Source organism: Oncorhynchus mykiss, chromosome 18, assembly GCF_057628025.1.
Source record: "Oncorhynchus mykiss isolate SJ-2025 chromosome 18, ASM5762802v1, whole genome shotgun sequence".
In the NCBI taxonomy this organism is placed as follows: domain Eukaryota; kingdom Metazoa; phylum Chordata; class Actinopteri; order Salmoniformes; family Salmonidae; genus Oncorhynchus; species Oncorhynchus mykiss.
The window spans coordinates 47,019,560-47,034,363 of NC_143039.1; the positions used below are offsets into that span (position 1 = coordinate 47,019,560).

The 14,804-nt window shown below is 43.7% G+C and overlaps 1 protein-coding gene across 1 annotated transcript; it reads left to right on the forward strand.

The window, feature by feature from the left end:
- The first annotated feature begins 6,893 nt into the window (after positions 1 to 6,893).
- Positions 6,894 to 14,420, forward strand: LOC110496193 (glyceraldehyde-3-phosphate dehydrogenase). Its single transcript, XM_021571946.3, has 12 exons — positions 6,894 to 7,016; positions 7,510 to 7,555; positions 9,170 to 9,269; positions 9,470 to 9,579; positions 11,036 to 11,126; positions 11,427 to 11,542; positions 12,448 to 12,529; positions 12,805 to 12,956; positions 13,181 to 13,259; positions 13,494 to 13,577; positions 13,918 to 14,015; positions 14,128 to 14,420. The coding sequence occupies exons 2-12, from the start codon at positions 7,533 to 7,535 to the stop codon at positions 14,195 to 14,197; spliced, it is 1,005 nt and encodes a 334-aa protein (XP_021427621.3). The 5' UTR covers positions 6,894 to 7,016; positions 7,510 to 7,532; the 3' UTR covers positions 14,198 to 14,420.
- The last annotated feature ends 384 nt before the right edge of the window (positions 14,421 to 14,804 follow it).

Consider the following 14,804-nt stretch of genomic DNA (forward strand, 5'->3'; position numbering starts at 1 on the left):
CACATGTCAGATCAGAGAATTCAAGAAAGGGAGGAAGTAAGGATATGTTTTGTAAGCGCATCGGAAAGGGCCCAAGTTTTTCCTACTCATGTCCTGGGCCTCAAATACACACTGCCATGTCTAAGCTCCGACACAAGGGAGGAGTAAAGATACATTTTTCACAACTCACTCATCCTTCAGGTGGTGTCTGCAGACTTCCTCAGTGTCTGCTGCTCAATCCACGTTCCCTAACATGGCAGCCTTCTCTCCTCCAGAAGCTGACATTGACGCAGAAATACACCACCGCCAACCTAAGCTGTGCCACTGGAGCCTTCGGAGGAAAAGAGTCTCAGAGGATCACTACATTCCAAGCCAGAACCAGAATCCTGGTCTACAAACCACTTGTGCTCCCTACCCTACTGTACGGACCACATACAGCAGGGATCTTAAAGCACTGGAGTCTCAGCACCAAAGATGGCCTCCGCAACATCATGAGGATCAGCTGGGAAGACCGGCACACCAGTGTTCTTGAGGAAAACATCCGCAGCGTCAACCACCACCCCCGTTCAACACAGTTCTGATGGACTGGCCATGTCAGGGTGCCCGACTCTCGCCTCCTGAAACAGTTCCTGTGATCACAACTAAACGCAGGACAGCTGGCTCCCGGAGGACAAAAGAAGTGACACATGGGCAACCTGAAGACATAAACACGAGGCATAAACACGAGGCATAAACAAGTGTTTTAGGCTTGAACATGTTAGGTGATAAAACTTTTCAACAACTCTCCTGAATTTTAACCTTAGTCTCATGTGTCGTCTGTTTAGTATAAAACTGGTTTGTATCAACCAAGTTATTCTGGAAATCTTATAACATTAGCAAAACAAACTTTGGGGAAATACTGGGTTGTAGGTCTTGTGGTTAAAGAAGCTGACACAATGTGCCTTGTGTATTTGACTGCACATTTTAATGGTAAGGCTGCATAACTCACCACCAGGTATCAAATCAATTATAAGGGGAGGGGGAATGGTGACACCTCCACACATTACATCATGGCAGTCTTCTACCCAGAAGCCCTCGCTCTAATACAGGAGCCAATTCGAATGCAGGTATGGATGCTGTTCACAAAGTCTGATTCATATCACATCCCATTCCAGTCTCACGCTTCCATCCCAGTCTTTGCCCCCCCTATCCTCGATCCCACAGCCTGCCTCTCAGGGTCGCCTTGCCTAATGTCTTATCCTTTTAAACTGTACAAAGAGAGATGTATAGGCCATCCCGGATCGGTTGCAGTGCAGTAGCGTAGCAGACCATTGAGAAGGTTATCTTCCGTATTTTAAGGCTGAAAGTTCCTTCGCCTGTGTGTTACGCAACTAACTAGACAGCCTATATAAGCATTATGTCTACATATATGGCACGTGTATGTCTACTCTTGCTATGTCTAAAGGTTCAAGACGTGTCTAGCTCGTCCTTAACCTGTCTGAATGTTTTCATTTCATCTGAAAGTAAGAGAAAGCGAACAGGGTGTTGGATGCATGTGCCGAAGAGGACAGTAAAAACTTACCAGGGCGAGCTCTGTCCTGACTCCAATAGTCAGTCAGCCCAAGCTGTTTGCAATGTCGTTCAGTATGGTGGCAATCATATCTATTGTACAAAAACACATCCCCTGCAGTCACTACCATTACAAATACTTAAAGACAAGCGAGCATCACACATTTTGTTATGTAAAATATTTTTTTTCTAGTAATCATTTGCTTTCTTCCACCACCTGTAGCACTATAACCTTGAAAGCCACAAACACCAAAACAACTTTAAAACGTCAAGACTGGCACTGGTCAAGTAACTTATTAAAAAAAAAAAACGTATTGATACTGTTTATTTGTTTCACACTACAACCATACAGTGCCTTGCGATAGTATTCGGCCCCCTTGAACTTTGCGACCTTTTGCCACATTTCAGGCTTCAAACATAAAGATATAAAACTGTATTTTTTTGTGAAGAATCAACAACAAGTGGGACACAATCATGAAGTGGAACGACATTTATTGGATATTTCAAACTTTTTTAACAAATCAAAAACTGAAAAATTGGGCGTGCAAAATTATTCAGCCCCCTTAAGTTAATACTTTGTAGCGCCACCTTTTGCTGCGATTACAGCTGTAAGTCGCTTGGGGTATGTCTCTATCAGTTTTGCACATCGAGAGACTGACATTTTTTCCCATTCCTCCTTCAAAACAGCTCGAGCTCAGTGAGGTTGGATGGAGAGCATTTGTGAACAGCAGTTTTCAGTTCTTTCCACAGATTCTCAATTGGATTCAGGTCTGGACTTTGACTTGGCCATTCTAACACCTGGATATGTTTATTTTTGAACCATTCCATTGTAGATTTTGCTTTATGTTTTGGATCATTGTCTTGTTGGAAGACAAATCTCCGTCCCAGTCTCAGGTCTTTTGCAGACTCCATCAGGTTTTCTTCCAGAATGGTCCTGTATTTGGCTCCATCCATCTTCCCATCAATTTTAACCATCTTCCCTGTCCCTGCTGAAGAAAAGCAGGCCCAAACCATGATGCTGCCACCACCATGTTTGACAGTGGGGATGGTGTGTTCAGCTGTGTTGCTTTTACGCCAAACATGACGTTTTGCATTGTTGCCAAAAAGTTCAATTTTGGTTTCATCTGACCAGAGCACCTTCTTCCACATGTTTGGTGTGTCTCCAAGGTGGCTTGTGGCAAACTTTAAACAACACTTTTTATGGATATCTTTAAGAAATGGCTTTATTCTTGCCACTCTTCCATAAAGGCCAGATTTGTGCAATATACAACTGATTGTTGTCCTATGGACAGAGTCTCCCACCTCAGCTGTAGATCTCTGCAGTTCAGTTCTTAAGGGTTTGAAACGTAGAGTGAAAGATGAACAAGCTACTGTGTGTCCAGTCATTTAAATTAATCTCCATTCAGTGACAATATCTGCAGGGACTCTGATTATGCAGCCAATTTCATATTGTCACTCATCAATTTATCAAATGTCACACCCCAAACTCTCCCAAGTTCAGTCTAGTCAAGACACGCTGATCTTAAATATCATCCTAAAGATGGCATGTATCGTAAAACGGAAAAGTGGGTTTTATCGAAGAAGGGTCTACTTGCAAGGATTAAGATATGTTTTTGTTTTCCCTTGAAAAGTGGAATGCGGGGACTGTAAGCCGCTCTGCATAAGAGCATCTGCTAAATAACTCCGTTGTAAATGTATATTGAACGGACGTGTCATGAGTTACGGTATGAAGAGTGGTGCTGGAGCGAGAGCCAACATCTGACCCTACGGGAATGGAGTTGGAAGGCGTTGCTGTACATGTCAGAAGGACTTCAGCCAAATTGCCCTTATCCAAATCCCTATGTAAACATTTGCCTCGGGCTTTAATTGAGACATGTTACGACTTGGACCGAAACCATGGCAGGCCCATGGTGGCCACCACTGCGGCCAGGCAGATTCCTACTGTGGCGTCTTTCCCTGCATCAGCAGTGGTGCCAAAGCCCTCAGGGAGAGGAGCACAGCCGGCCCTGGCCCCAGGATATTTACCTGGCCCTGGGCCAACCTCCAGCAGCAACTCTGGATCCACCGTGGATTCCTCTGCTGGGTGATAAGACTGTAATAAAAAAAAACATCCTCCTGACTCAGAAGTAGGAATACATGCATGAATGTAACGAATACAACATAAATACTGAGTATAAAACGGAAGTACGGCTGGAATGGAATGATAAAAAAAACACTAACAATCGCCCAGCAGAACAACGACCGCTTTAAGATAACAACGAACTGTATACAGGCGGCAGTGCAAACACAACCCAATGCCAAGGATAGGAACAACAATGCCAAACATACATTTGAATGCGCACTCAACTTTATGAGAGCAGCTCAGGGGACAGTATGCCAGGAGACTCTGACCTGCTGCTGGGTAACCGTGGCTAGTGGGAGAGGTGAGCGGATTTTCTGGGCAGGCTGTAACAGGATTGACCAATGGGAGGCCTGGTCACTCAGGTCACTCAAAGTTACAGACAGTTACAGGGGGCTGAGATGCTCCCTCCCTCCGCTCATCGGGCTTAAGATGCTCCCAAAGACAAACTGCCTCAACTCCCTTCCTGATCTCTTATATCTGTTTTTGTATGCTACAGTACATTTGCATTTCCTTTTTGTGTCGATTTTTAAGCGGGTTTTAGATACTTTATGTGATAAAAAATCACTGTATCAGTTAGATGTATTAGTAATATTATTGTTCTAGGAGCCTTGCAGCCTGGGCACAGTAAGGAGCTCACCCTGCCCCGTTTGATGGCTCTGCTATCTTCCGCAGCAAGGCTAAAGTTTGGGGGAGCTTGAGAAAGAGATGAAGAGAGTGTCAGAGATCACCAGCAGGGGAATTCTAAACAGGTATTCCTAACGGACAGTAGAACAGGAGGAAGCGTGGTAGGAACAAGGGAACGAGGCATAGTCTCAAGAGACTCACCATTCAAGTGACGCCCGCTATCCTCGATCCCACAGCCTGCCTCTCGCTTTCACCACCTTAAAAAAAAAAAATAATAATAATAATAATATTGGTCACGTACACATGATTAGCAGATGTTATTGCGAGTGTAGCAAAATGCTTGTGCTTCGAGTTCTGACAGTGCAGCAATATCTAACATGTAATCTAACAATTCCACAACAACTACCTAATACACACAAATCTAAGTAAAGGAATGAAATAAGAATACATACATATAAATATATGGATGAGCAATGACAGAGCAGCATAGGCAGGATGCAGTATACAGTATATACATATGAGATGAGTAATGCAATATATGTAAACATTGAAGTGGCATTATTTAAGTGACTAGTGATCCATTTATTAAAGTGGCCAATGATTTCAAGTCTGTACGTAGGCAGCAACCTCTCTATGTTAGGGATGGCTGTTTAACAGTCTGATGGCCTTGAGATAGAAGCTGTTTTTCAGTCTCTCGGTCCCAGCTTTGATGCACCTGTACTGACCTCGCCTTCTGGATGGTAAAGGGGGTAAAGGCAGTGGCTCGGGTGGTTGTTGTCCTTGATGATCTTTTTGGCCTTCCTGTGACATCGGGTGCTGTAGGTGTCCTGGAGGGCAGGTAGTTTGCCCTGGTGATGCGTTGTACAGATTGCACCACCCTCTGGAGAGCCTTGCGGTTGTGGGCGGTGTAGTTTCCATACTAGGCCCGACAGGATGCTCTCAATTGTGCATCTGTAAATGTTTGTGAGGGTTTTAGGTGACAAGCCAAATTTCTTCAGCCTCCTGAGGTTGTAGAGGCATTGTTGCGCCTTCTTCCCCACACTGTCTGTGTGGGTGGTCCATTTCAGTTTGTCTGTGATGTGTACGCTGAGGAAATTAAAACTTAATCAAGCCTACTACTGTTGTGTCGTCTGCAAACTTGGTGATTGAGTTGGAGGCGTGCATGGCCACACAGTCATGGGTGAACAAGGAGTACATGAGGGGGCTGAGCACGCACCTTTGTGGGACCCCAGTGTTGAGGATCAGCGAAGTGGAGATGTTGATTCCTATCTTCACCACCATGGGGCGGCCCGTCAGGACGTCCAGGACCCAATTGCACAAGGTGGGGTTGAGACCCAGGGCCTCAAGCTTAATGATGAGCTTGGAGGGTACTATGGTGTTGAATGTTGAACAACATTCTTATATAGGTATTCCTCTTGTCCAGATGGGACGGTGCAGTGTGATGGCAATTGCATAGATAATTTTTGTTTGTGCGTAGGCAATAAATTAGACTCAAATTCTGCATGCATAGTAGCCTACTGTAGTGGTAGTAGTAGCCTTCTGGGCTCAAGTTTTGCACTAACAGATCCTCTCACTATCCACACCTGTCTTGGGGGCGGGGAAGGGGGTTATAGAGGATCTTGTAAATGTCAACCTCCAGTGACTTTTTTTTTTTTTCTTACATGGACTCACACACCCTGTCCTCTCTTGCTCTCTCTCTCTCTCACTCTCTCACTCTCTCTCTCACTCTCTCTCCGGGTTTATTTTGGTCCAGAGAACATTGATGCTTCGGTTCATGATAAGTAATAAAGAACCTATAACATTCAGTATCTACACTTTAGTTGCCTTTACATCCAAATTCTCTGAATATAGCATAACGTTTAAATGTATCTTGCGGAATCAGGCATCCTACAACACATGCAGGATATCACATAGCCATGGGTACCAGAACATCACATGCCCCATCATGTCTCAAAGTCAGTGTTGACTTGTACTGAAATAGGTTCCCGGTACTCATTTTGGGTTCTGGTACTGTTTACATTTAGGTGCAGGAGCTCCACAATACTTTTGAGATAATATTCTATAGGAGGAACAGGAGCTCAAGCAGGAGAACATTTGAGGTGCCGGTACTCAGCTCCGGTGAGCTCCTGTCCAAGTCAAGCACTGCTCAAAGTGTCACACTCTGAATATGAGCCCGCTTGACTTTAGACAAGTCCAAGGGCAGCTGTGATCTTACCTTGGGAAAAGGCCAATTGATGGACCCACTGTTATCACTCGAAGAAGCATTGGGTTTCATCCCGTGTTCTTTGGACTGTTTTTCATTGTAACATACTGTCTTGCAGCCAAGCACACCCAATGCCCTGGAAAAATATTATTCAAATGTTTTCCCAAAGATTATAGCCTTTAAATAAAGATCATGTTAAACAGCTGGTTAATACAATTATTATCGAACTATCAAATCATTCCAAATACAAATCTTCCAATTTGTTTTGCCAAGATGCATCCAGTTCATTCCACACGCAATGTAGCCAAGATGAACACATCAATAGTGGTGGGTGTCATTCAAATGAATTTCCTGTTCTGTAATTTATGTTCGTGTCGATTGCGACAATGACCTTGGCTCCCCATCCATCTGTGGCTTGACATTCTGAAGGGGCGTGTGCACATGACTTTGTGTTCACGTGGGGGCGTGTCCATGGACCCTATAGGAACATAAATTGCGAGCGCACCTTGCCGACATTGTGGACAGAGCAACTCACAAACGGTACTTTTCAACGTTATTAACCTCTTTATGGCTTCATAGCCAACTTGACATTTAATAGTAGAATTATGCGTTGTTTTTTTTTTGTGGCAATTTACACTTCGGCAGGTTGAGTCCTACCTGGCGTTTTGAATTGATGTCTTGTATGACAAAAATTTGTATAGATGCAGGCTACAATGGGTGTAGATGAGAGAGAATAAATTAGCCTACGTGGCATGAATAGTTGAGTATTTTAGGTGATCAACAATTTTGGGCTCTTTGAAATTATTCTAATGTCAGGTATGCATTGTGCAATTCTTGGGATTCTATAGATGACACAAAATAGATTTGTATCTAACACTGCTGGATTCTTTCTATAGTGACGGTTAATCAGTGATGCTTAATGTATTGTTGTACATAGATGATTTTTGTTGCGTATTCAAATTTTGCCTCATGTTCATACTGTGCTGGGCTTTGTAACACAAGTTAATGACCTATTATTTTGTTTTACCTTCAGCGAACTAGACCAGATCAGGCAGAATGGTGAAGATTGGAATCAATGGGTAAGTTGCATATTTTATCTTTTAAATTATATATTTTAAAACTTAACAGGATCAAGTGACAAGGTAATACCCTGGGCGGCATTGCACTTCTGTACTGTACATTCCACAGGTGCTTGCTCTCAAGTTCATAAGCCTGACCAAACTGCTGGACCATGCATTATGACTTAAAAAAAAAAAATGTAGTTGGGGGTGTGTCTGCTTCTGTCACTGGGCAAATTTAGAGTATTTGAAATTGTATTGTCTTAAAGAGAACATAAGAACTCTCTGTTGACAGGATCGTGTCACCGGATAGACCCTGGACTGCATTGCACTTCTGTACTGTACATGCCATAGTCCAGGGTTCCCCAACTGGCGGCTGGGTTGTGGGTGACTTTTTTTTTTTTGTGTGTCGCTCCAAGTTTCAAAAAAATATATGTATGTATGCATGTTTGTTGTTGGACATAAAAAGACTGTAAAAACACCAGAAAATCAGCCCCAAGAGATTTTACTTTAGGAAATCTGTTCCAAAGTATTCCCACGCGTAATAGAGAGATATACAGTATGTGATCGTATACAAATGTAAGCAAGTTTTACTTCAATATTATATCCGTTTGGGCTTCTTGCAGTTATTTGTAATTATGTTCCGGGCCTCTGACCACCCGCTCAATAAAAAATAAGCCTGCGGCTGAGTCTAGTTGATGGTCCCTGCCATAGGCGCTTGCTCTCAAATTCACAAGCCTGGGTTGTACAGCTTTCACTAGAAACGAAACAGAAGCATACAGGCCGAAATCAGAAGGGACTACCTGAACTTGTCCAATGAATTCTTATTTTCATTTTTCGTTGCACTTTTTTTATTGTTGTTGCTATGGTGTGTTTCAACACCTCCCTGGTCTGGCCACTTACCATCCTCTTCTTATTTATGGTTTGGTTGTCACAACGCCTCTTTGCAGCACTCTTGTATCTTTCCTCTCCTCAGCTGTCACATTCCTTTATTCTACCCATCTAATAATATCCCGCTAACCTTTTCAGCTGAAGTTCAGAGGTCACAGCGAGACAGTTTGGAGGAACTCTTACACCGATCCTATTCCTCTAACCTTTTATTTGACCAATAGTCAGCTGTCACTAAACTGCAGGGAGATTAAAGTTTGTTATGATAGACCCTTTCCCAAAATCAACCTAACAGTTTTACTGTGCCCACTTGAAAGACGAAACGCTGCGACCTGGAGATTGATATTTCACTCCTCCTAAGTATGGAAACTAAATTATGTCTAATGACTGACTAAAAGATCATGCTGACTGTTCGCAGTTCCAAAACGGTTTGTGAAGTAGAGTATGATGTAACTTTGTTGATCAGAACTAAATGACTTGTTAAAGGAAATTGATAACAAGGTATTTTTCGCCAGAACACCTTACCAAAACTTTATTATTTTTGCCTTGTGTTCTTTCTGATGCTTGTTAACTCCTTTCTGATGAACTTTGACTCCTTTGCTGAGCCATATGTTGACCCTTGTGTGCAGGACTCATTTTTAGGTGTGGGTGTGTCTACCTGCGTCACATGGCTGCTGCCACCTGCTGGTATAGTGTGTGATATGGATTTGCTTATATATGAATTAAGACTGATTTTTCTCTTCTCAGATTTGGGCGTATCGGGCGCCTGGTGACCCGTGCCGCTGCCAAGAGCGGTGAAGTCAATGTCGCCGCAATCAACGACCCCTTCATTGACCTGGACTACATGGTGAACTTTATATAGCCTACTGCTTAATATACCAAAATATAGGTTACTGAAATTGAGGGAGAGATGTAAACATATTTTACCAAAGTCAGACCTTGAGTGGGTCAGTTTTTTTTTTTTTTGGTTAAACTCTAGAAAAACCTCAGGTGCACAGGTTTACTGTTCTCATATTCAACACTTCCCTAAAGGTTGTTGTTCCATAGGTCTACATGTTCAAGTATGACTCCACTCACGGTGTATGGAAGCACAGTGAAGTGAGACAAGAGAATGGCAAGCTGATCATTGGCAACCTGCACATCACAGTTTTCCATGAGTGAGAGTTTTTCCTTTTCTTTACTAATGCTCTAGTTTCATTCATTAGCTTATTTTATGCATGGTTTGAAATGACAATGTTTCTGAGACACTGTTTTGTGCAGAATCAAATTGATGGGTTATATACTACTTCTGGCAATATGAGTATTTGTCTATCTTAAACATTCACATTGACTCTTGGGAATTCCTTAGTAGTAGACTAGACCATGTATACAAGGTATGTGGATACCCCTTCAAATTAGTGGATTCGGCTATTTCAGCCACGCCCGTTGCTGACAGGTGCATTAAAAAAAAATCGAGCACACAGCCATGCAATCTCTATAGACAAACAGTGGCAGTAGAATGGCCTTACTGAAGAGCTCAGTGACTTTCGATCTGGCACTGTACTAGGATGCCACCTTTCCAACAAGTCAGTTCATAACGTTGCTGCTGTGCTAGAGCTGGCCCGGTCAACTGTAAGTGCTGTTATTGCGAAGTGGAAACGTCTAGGAGCAACAACGGCTCAGCCGCGATGTGGTAGGCCACACAAGCTCACAGAACGGGAACGCCGAGTGCTGAAGCTCGTAAAAATCATCTGTCCTCGGTTGCAACACTTACTACAGAGTTCCAAACTGCCTCTGGAGGCAACATCAGCACAAGAACTGTTCGTTGGGAGCTTCATGAAATGGGTTTCCATGGCCGAGCAGCCACCCACACCTAAGATCACCATGCGCAATGCCCAGCGTCAGCCGGAGTGGTGTAAAGCTCGCCGACATTGAAATCTGGAGCAGTGGAAACGCGTTCTCTGGAGTAATGAATCACACTTCTACATCTGGCATTCCGACAGATGAATCTGGGTTTGGCTGTTGCCAGGAGAATGCTACTTGCCCAAATGCATAGTGCCAACTGTAGAGTTTGGAAGAGGAATAATGGTCTGGGGCTGTTTTTCATGGTTCGGGCTAGGCCCCTTAGTTCCAGTAAAGGGAAATCTTAACGCTACAGCATACAATGACGTTCTAGACAATTCTGTGCTTCCAACTTTGAGGCAACAGTTTGGGGAAGTTCCTGTTTCAGCATGACAATGCCCCCGTGCACAAAGCGAGGCCCATACAGAAATGCTTGTCGAGATCGGTGTAGAAGAACTTGACTGGCCTGCACAGAGCCCTGACCTCAACCCCATCGAACACCTTTGGGATGAATTGGAATGCCAACTACGAGCCAGGCCTAATCGCACTACATCAGTGCCTGACCTCGCTAATGCTTTTGTGGCTGAATGGAAGCAAGTCCCCGCAGTAATGTTCCAACATCTAGTGGAAAGCCTTCCCAGAAGAGTGGAGGCTGTTATAGCAGTAAAGGGGGACCAACTCCTTATACAGGTGAACCCATCCCTGCATTGCTATGGGAGTATATAGGACCCCTGTAATTCTAACCCTGATTTTGTGGTATAATCCTAACTTCCATCTCTTTGCCATCTTCAGGAGGGACCCTTCCCAGATCAAGTGGGGTGATGCTGGCGCTGACTACGTTGTTGAGTCTACTGGTGTGTTCACCACCATCGACAAGGCCTCTGTAAGTACCGCTCTTCACTAGCAGTAGGAAGTAGGTCACATTGACAACGGTCTATACTTGAATTCTGTGAGAAAAAAAATGTTTTAATACTTCATGGCTATAATATTGTGGGTGAGCAGTGAGTAAGCACAGTGCTGTATATATTTTCATGTTGTAAATTGTTTTAATCGCCTCCAGACTACCAATTTTGCATATCATCGGCTGTATGTGACTGAACCAAGCAAGGCAGCCTTGATGCTGTGTATTTGTTGTTACACAAACGTACCCTTTGCCCTCTCACCCCACCCACCACCACCATAGGCTCACCTGCAGGGAGGTGCCAAGAGGGTCATCATCTCCGCCCCCAGCGCCGATGCCCCCATGTTCGTGATGGGAGTCAACCACCATCATTACGATAACTCCCTGAAGGTTGTCAGGTAAGCCACTCCCCTCCACCATAACATTATTTTAAAGGAGCCGTGTGACACGTACAAACAGTCCTGCCACATAGTGATATGTTACTTGTGCAAACAATCACTGAAACACACACTCACTCTGTTCCAGCAGGTCATAAACCCTCCCTCTGTCTTACTGAGAATGCGAGTATGAAACGTGGCCTGAAAACATCGGGACAATATCGCTAGAGAGGGTGTTTGACAGATTTTGGAACATAACTGTTTTCCACCATTTTGTCAAATTGTGTGTACTCGCATTCCACGCGTTGTTTACGTCACAGGGATTTCCATAGACCTTGTATTAAAATCATATGGCAGCCGCATGTCTCGTCTTGACGTAAGAAAACAACAAATCAGACTGGATAACTATTGGTTTTAATACAGGTTGCAGCTCTTTAAAGTATTACTTTATGGCTGTGTGGCACAATGTTAAATTACTAAACGTTTGTGGCGCTGTCATATTATTAAGAATGGTTCTTATATGCCGCTTTTCTAAAAGGCAATAAAGGAAACGGCAAGACGAAACAAACAAGAACATTTGAAAGAACTGAGGTGGAGTGGGACTTATGGGAAGGTTTAGACAGGACTAGGAGGACCGGTGGAGAGAAGTTCTAGACCCTGAGTGTAGCTGTAGATAAGACCCTGTCGCCAAAACTCTGGAGTTTGGACTGGAAGAACACACCAGCGGAAAGGGAAAGTTGTGTTGCGTCCAGGTTTGTTTCAGAGAGGCAGGATTTAATGTGGTTCAAAGGCGGGTGGAGGAGTGGCTTGATGTAGATATGCTGATTTTGTAGTCGGCGAATACAGTTGAGGTTGATGTGGCGTAGCGTCTTTTCCGAGTGGGCGCATGTTGATTTATTATTGATAATGATGTCATGTCCTCACAGCAACGCCTCCTGCACAACTAACTGCCTGGCTCCCATCGCCAAGGTTATCAACGACAACTTCGGCATCATTGAGGGTCTCATGGTAAGAATGGATTCAAACAGCACAATTACCACAGGGACTGGGCTGTGGCGGTAAAAAGTGAGTCAACACTGGTGGAGACGTCAATGTACATGCTAATGCTTACAACATTCATGTTGCTGCTCTGCACAAGCCCTGGGTTGTGTTCCTTAGGGTACACAATGGAAAAAAAATTAAATTAGGTTTTCTTATTAGTTCAGATAGTAACTTCCTGTTTGGTGCCTAATGAACAACACCTCGCATAGACTAACATCTATATCACTTGTTTCTTCCCACAGAGCACAGTTCACGCCGTTACAGCCACACAGAAGACCGTTGACGGGCCCTCCGGTAAGCTGTGGAGAGATGGACGTGGTGCCAGCCAGAACATTATCCCCGCCTCCACCGGCGCCGCCAAGGCCGTGAGCAAGGTTATCCCCGAGCTGAATGGGTATGAACCAATCCGAGGCCACTGGTTTCGTAATGGAGGTTTTACGACCATGGTGATAATGGATGGGATTTGTATCGTGCTTTTCGCTAATGGCGCATCTGAATATTGCAAAGCTTTTACATTTCCCTAGCCCCATCCCTCGGCTGTATATCAAAACCAGGGCTGTCATTATTTTGGAAATTCAATCCCAGAATGTAGATTTAACTGAACTTCATGACCCACAGCAAGCTGACCGGCATGGCCTTCCGTGTCCCCACTCCCAATGTGTCCGTGGTTGACCTGACTGTCCGTCTTGAGAAGGCTGTAAGTCTCCCATTCACCGCTCTCGGCTCTTTTTGATGTGTTTTATTGAATTGAATGTTATACACAAGTAAAGCAACTCTGAATACCTAATTCCTCTTGCCCATGCTTCCCACCCACCGACAAGCTACCCTTGTTTTTGCACATTTCCTTACTGTCAACATAACATGCAACAGGCATTTGTCTCCATTTGGTTACATTGTTCTACATTTTAATGTTTTCTCCTGTCTGCCTCAGGCCCCTTATGAAGAGATCAAGAGAGTCATCAAGGAGGCCTCCAAAGGACCCATGAAGGGAATTCTGGGATACACGGAGGACCAAGTAAATATTTTCCCATTCCAAGACCCTGCTTGAATACTATAAAATGCATTATTCCTTCCATACTTTCAGAAATCTGATCTAGCATGATTTGAGAGCTGTGAGTAAGGTTCTGTGTTGCTGTCATGTCAGTGATGACCACAAAGAAGGAAATAAGGAAGGATGCAATTTAAGAGTACATCAACAGGGCCCAAGCTTTCCTTACACTCGTGCACTGAGCCTCAAGGTCATATGATACAATACCTGAGTTCAAACACTAGGGAGCAGTAGAGTGATTGTTAATTGGTGGTTCACTTCAGTTTTTCACATAATGAGCCTAAAGCCTGTTGCTCTCCCCCCTCAGGTGGTGTCCACAGACTTCAACGGCGACAAACGTTCCTCAATCTTCGACGCAGGGGCAGGCATTGCACTCAACGACCACTTTGTCAAGCTGGTCTCATGGTATTTATCTATCTAGACCTACCCCCCAACAAACACACACACAATCAATATTATAATTTTGAGTATTTATATACATTATAAAGACTCCTTCCTCTTGCTCCCTCTCCCATAGGTACGACAATGAGTATGGCTATAGCAACCGCGTTATTGACTTGTGTCTGCACATGGCACTCAAAGAGTAATGTTTCCACAACACACTTCCAACCCCCCCATGGCCTCTTCCTTCTCCTGAACGGACATCCAAACAGTCCTCCGCCAGAGAAGGAGCCAGTAGTAAAGTCTATAGCAATGTTTTATAATATGTCACACCTCTGTTCTGTTCAGAAGACTGAGTCTGATTTTTGCCTGCAGAATATTCCTGTCCACCTGTGCCTTAGTTCACAATAAAAGTAATTTGTTTCTGAACAATTTTTATTTTTTTGCCGTCTCAGTCCTCAGGCGCACATCTTGTAAATGCATGAATTGTTCAAATCCACGCATGAATTTAGATCTGTTTACATTTTATTTCTGTGAATCAAACTTGTTATTCAGGGTACGTTTCATTACAGCTCAACAGAGGCTGTAAAACTAAGCATTTGGACCATGAATGGCATGCTAAAATGTTCCCATTTACTCAAGTCTGAGTTTTAAAATGATGTTGACAAGAGAAGTGCAGACAGACTTATCTTGCCTATCAACACCTAGTGGAACGTGAAAGTATACCGTTTCTGAGAAGTGATTGAGAGTTCTTCAGAAGTGGGTGTAACTTTTTAAGAACCTTTTTAACTGAAACCATTTTCCAGATGGAAG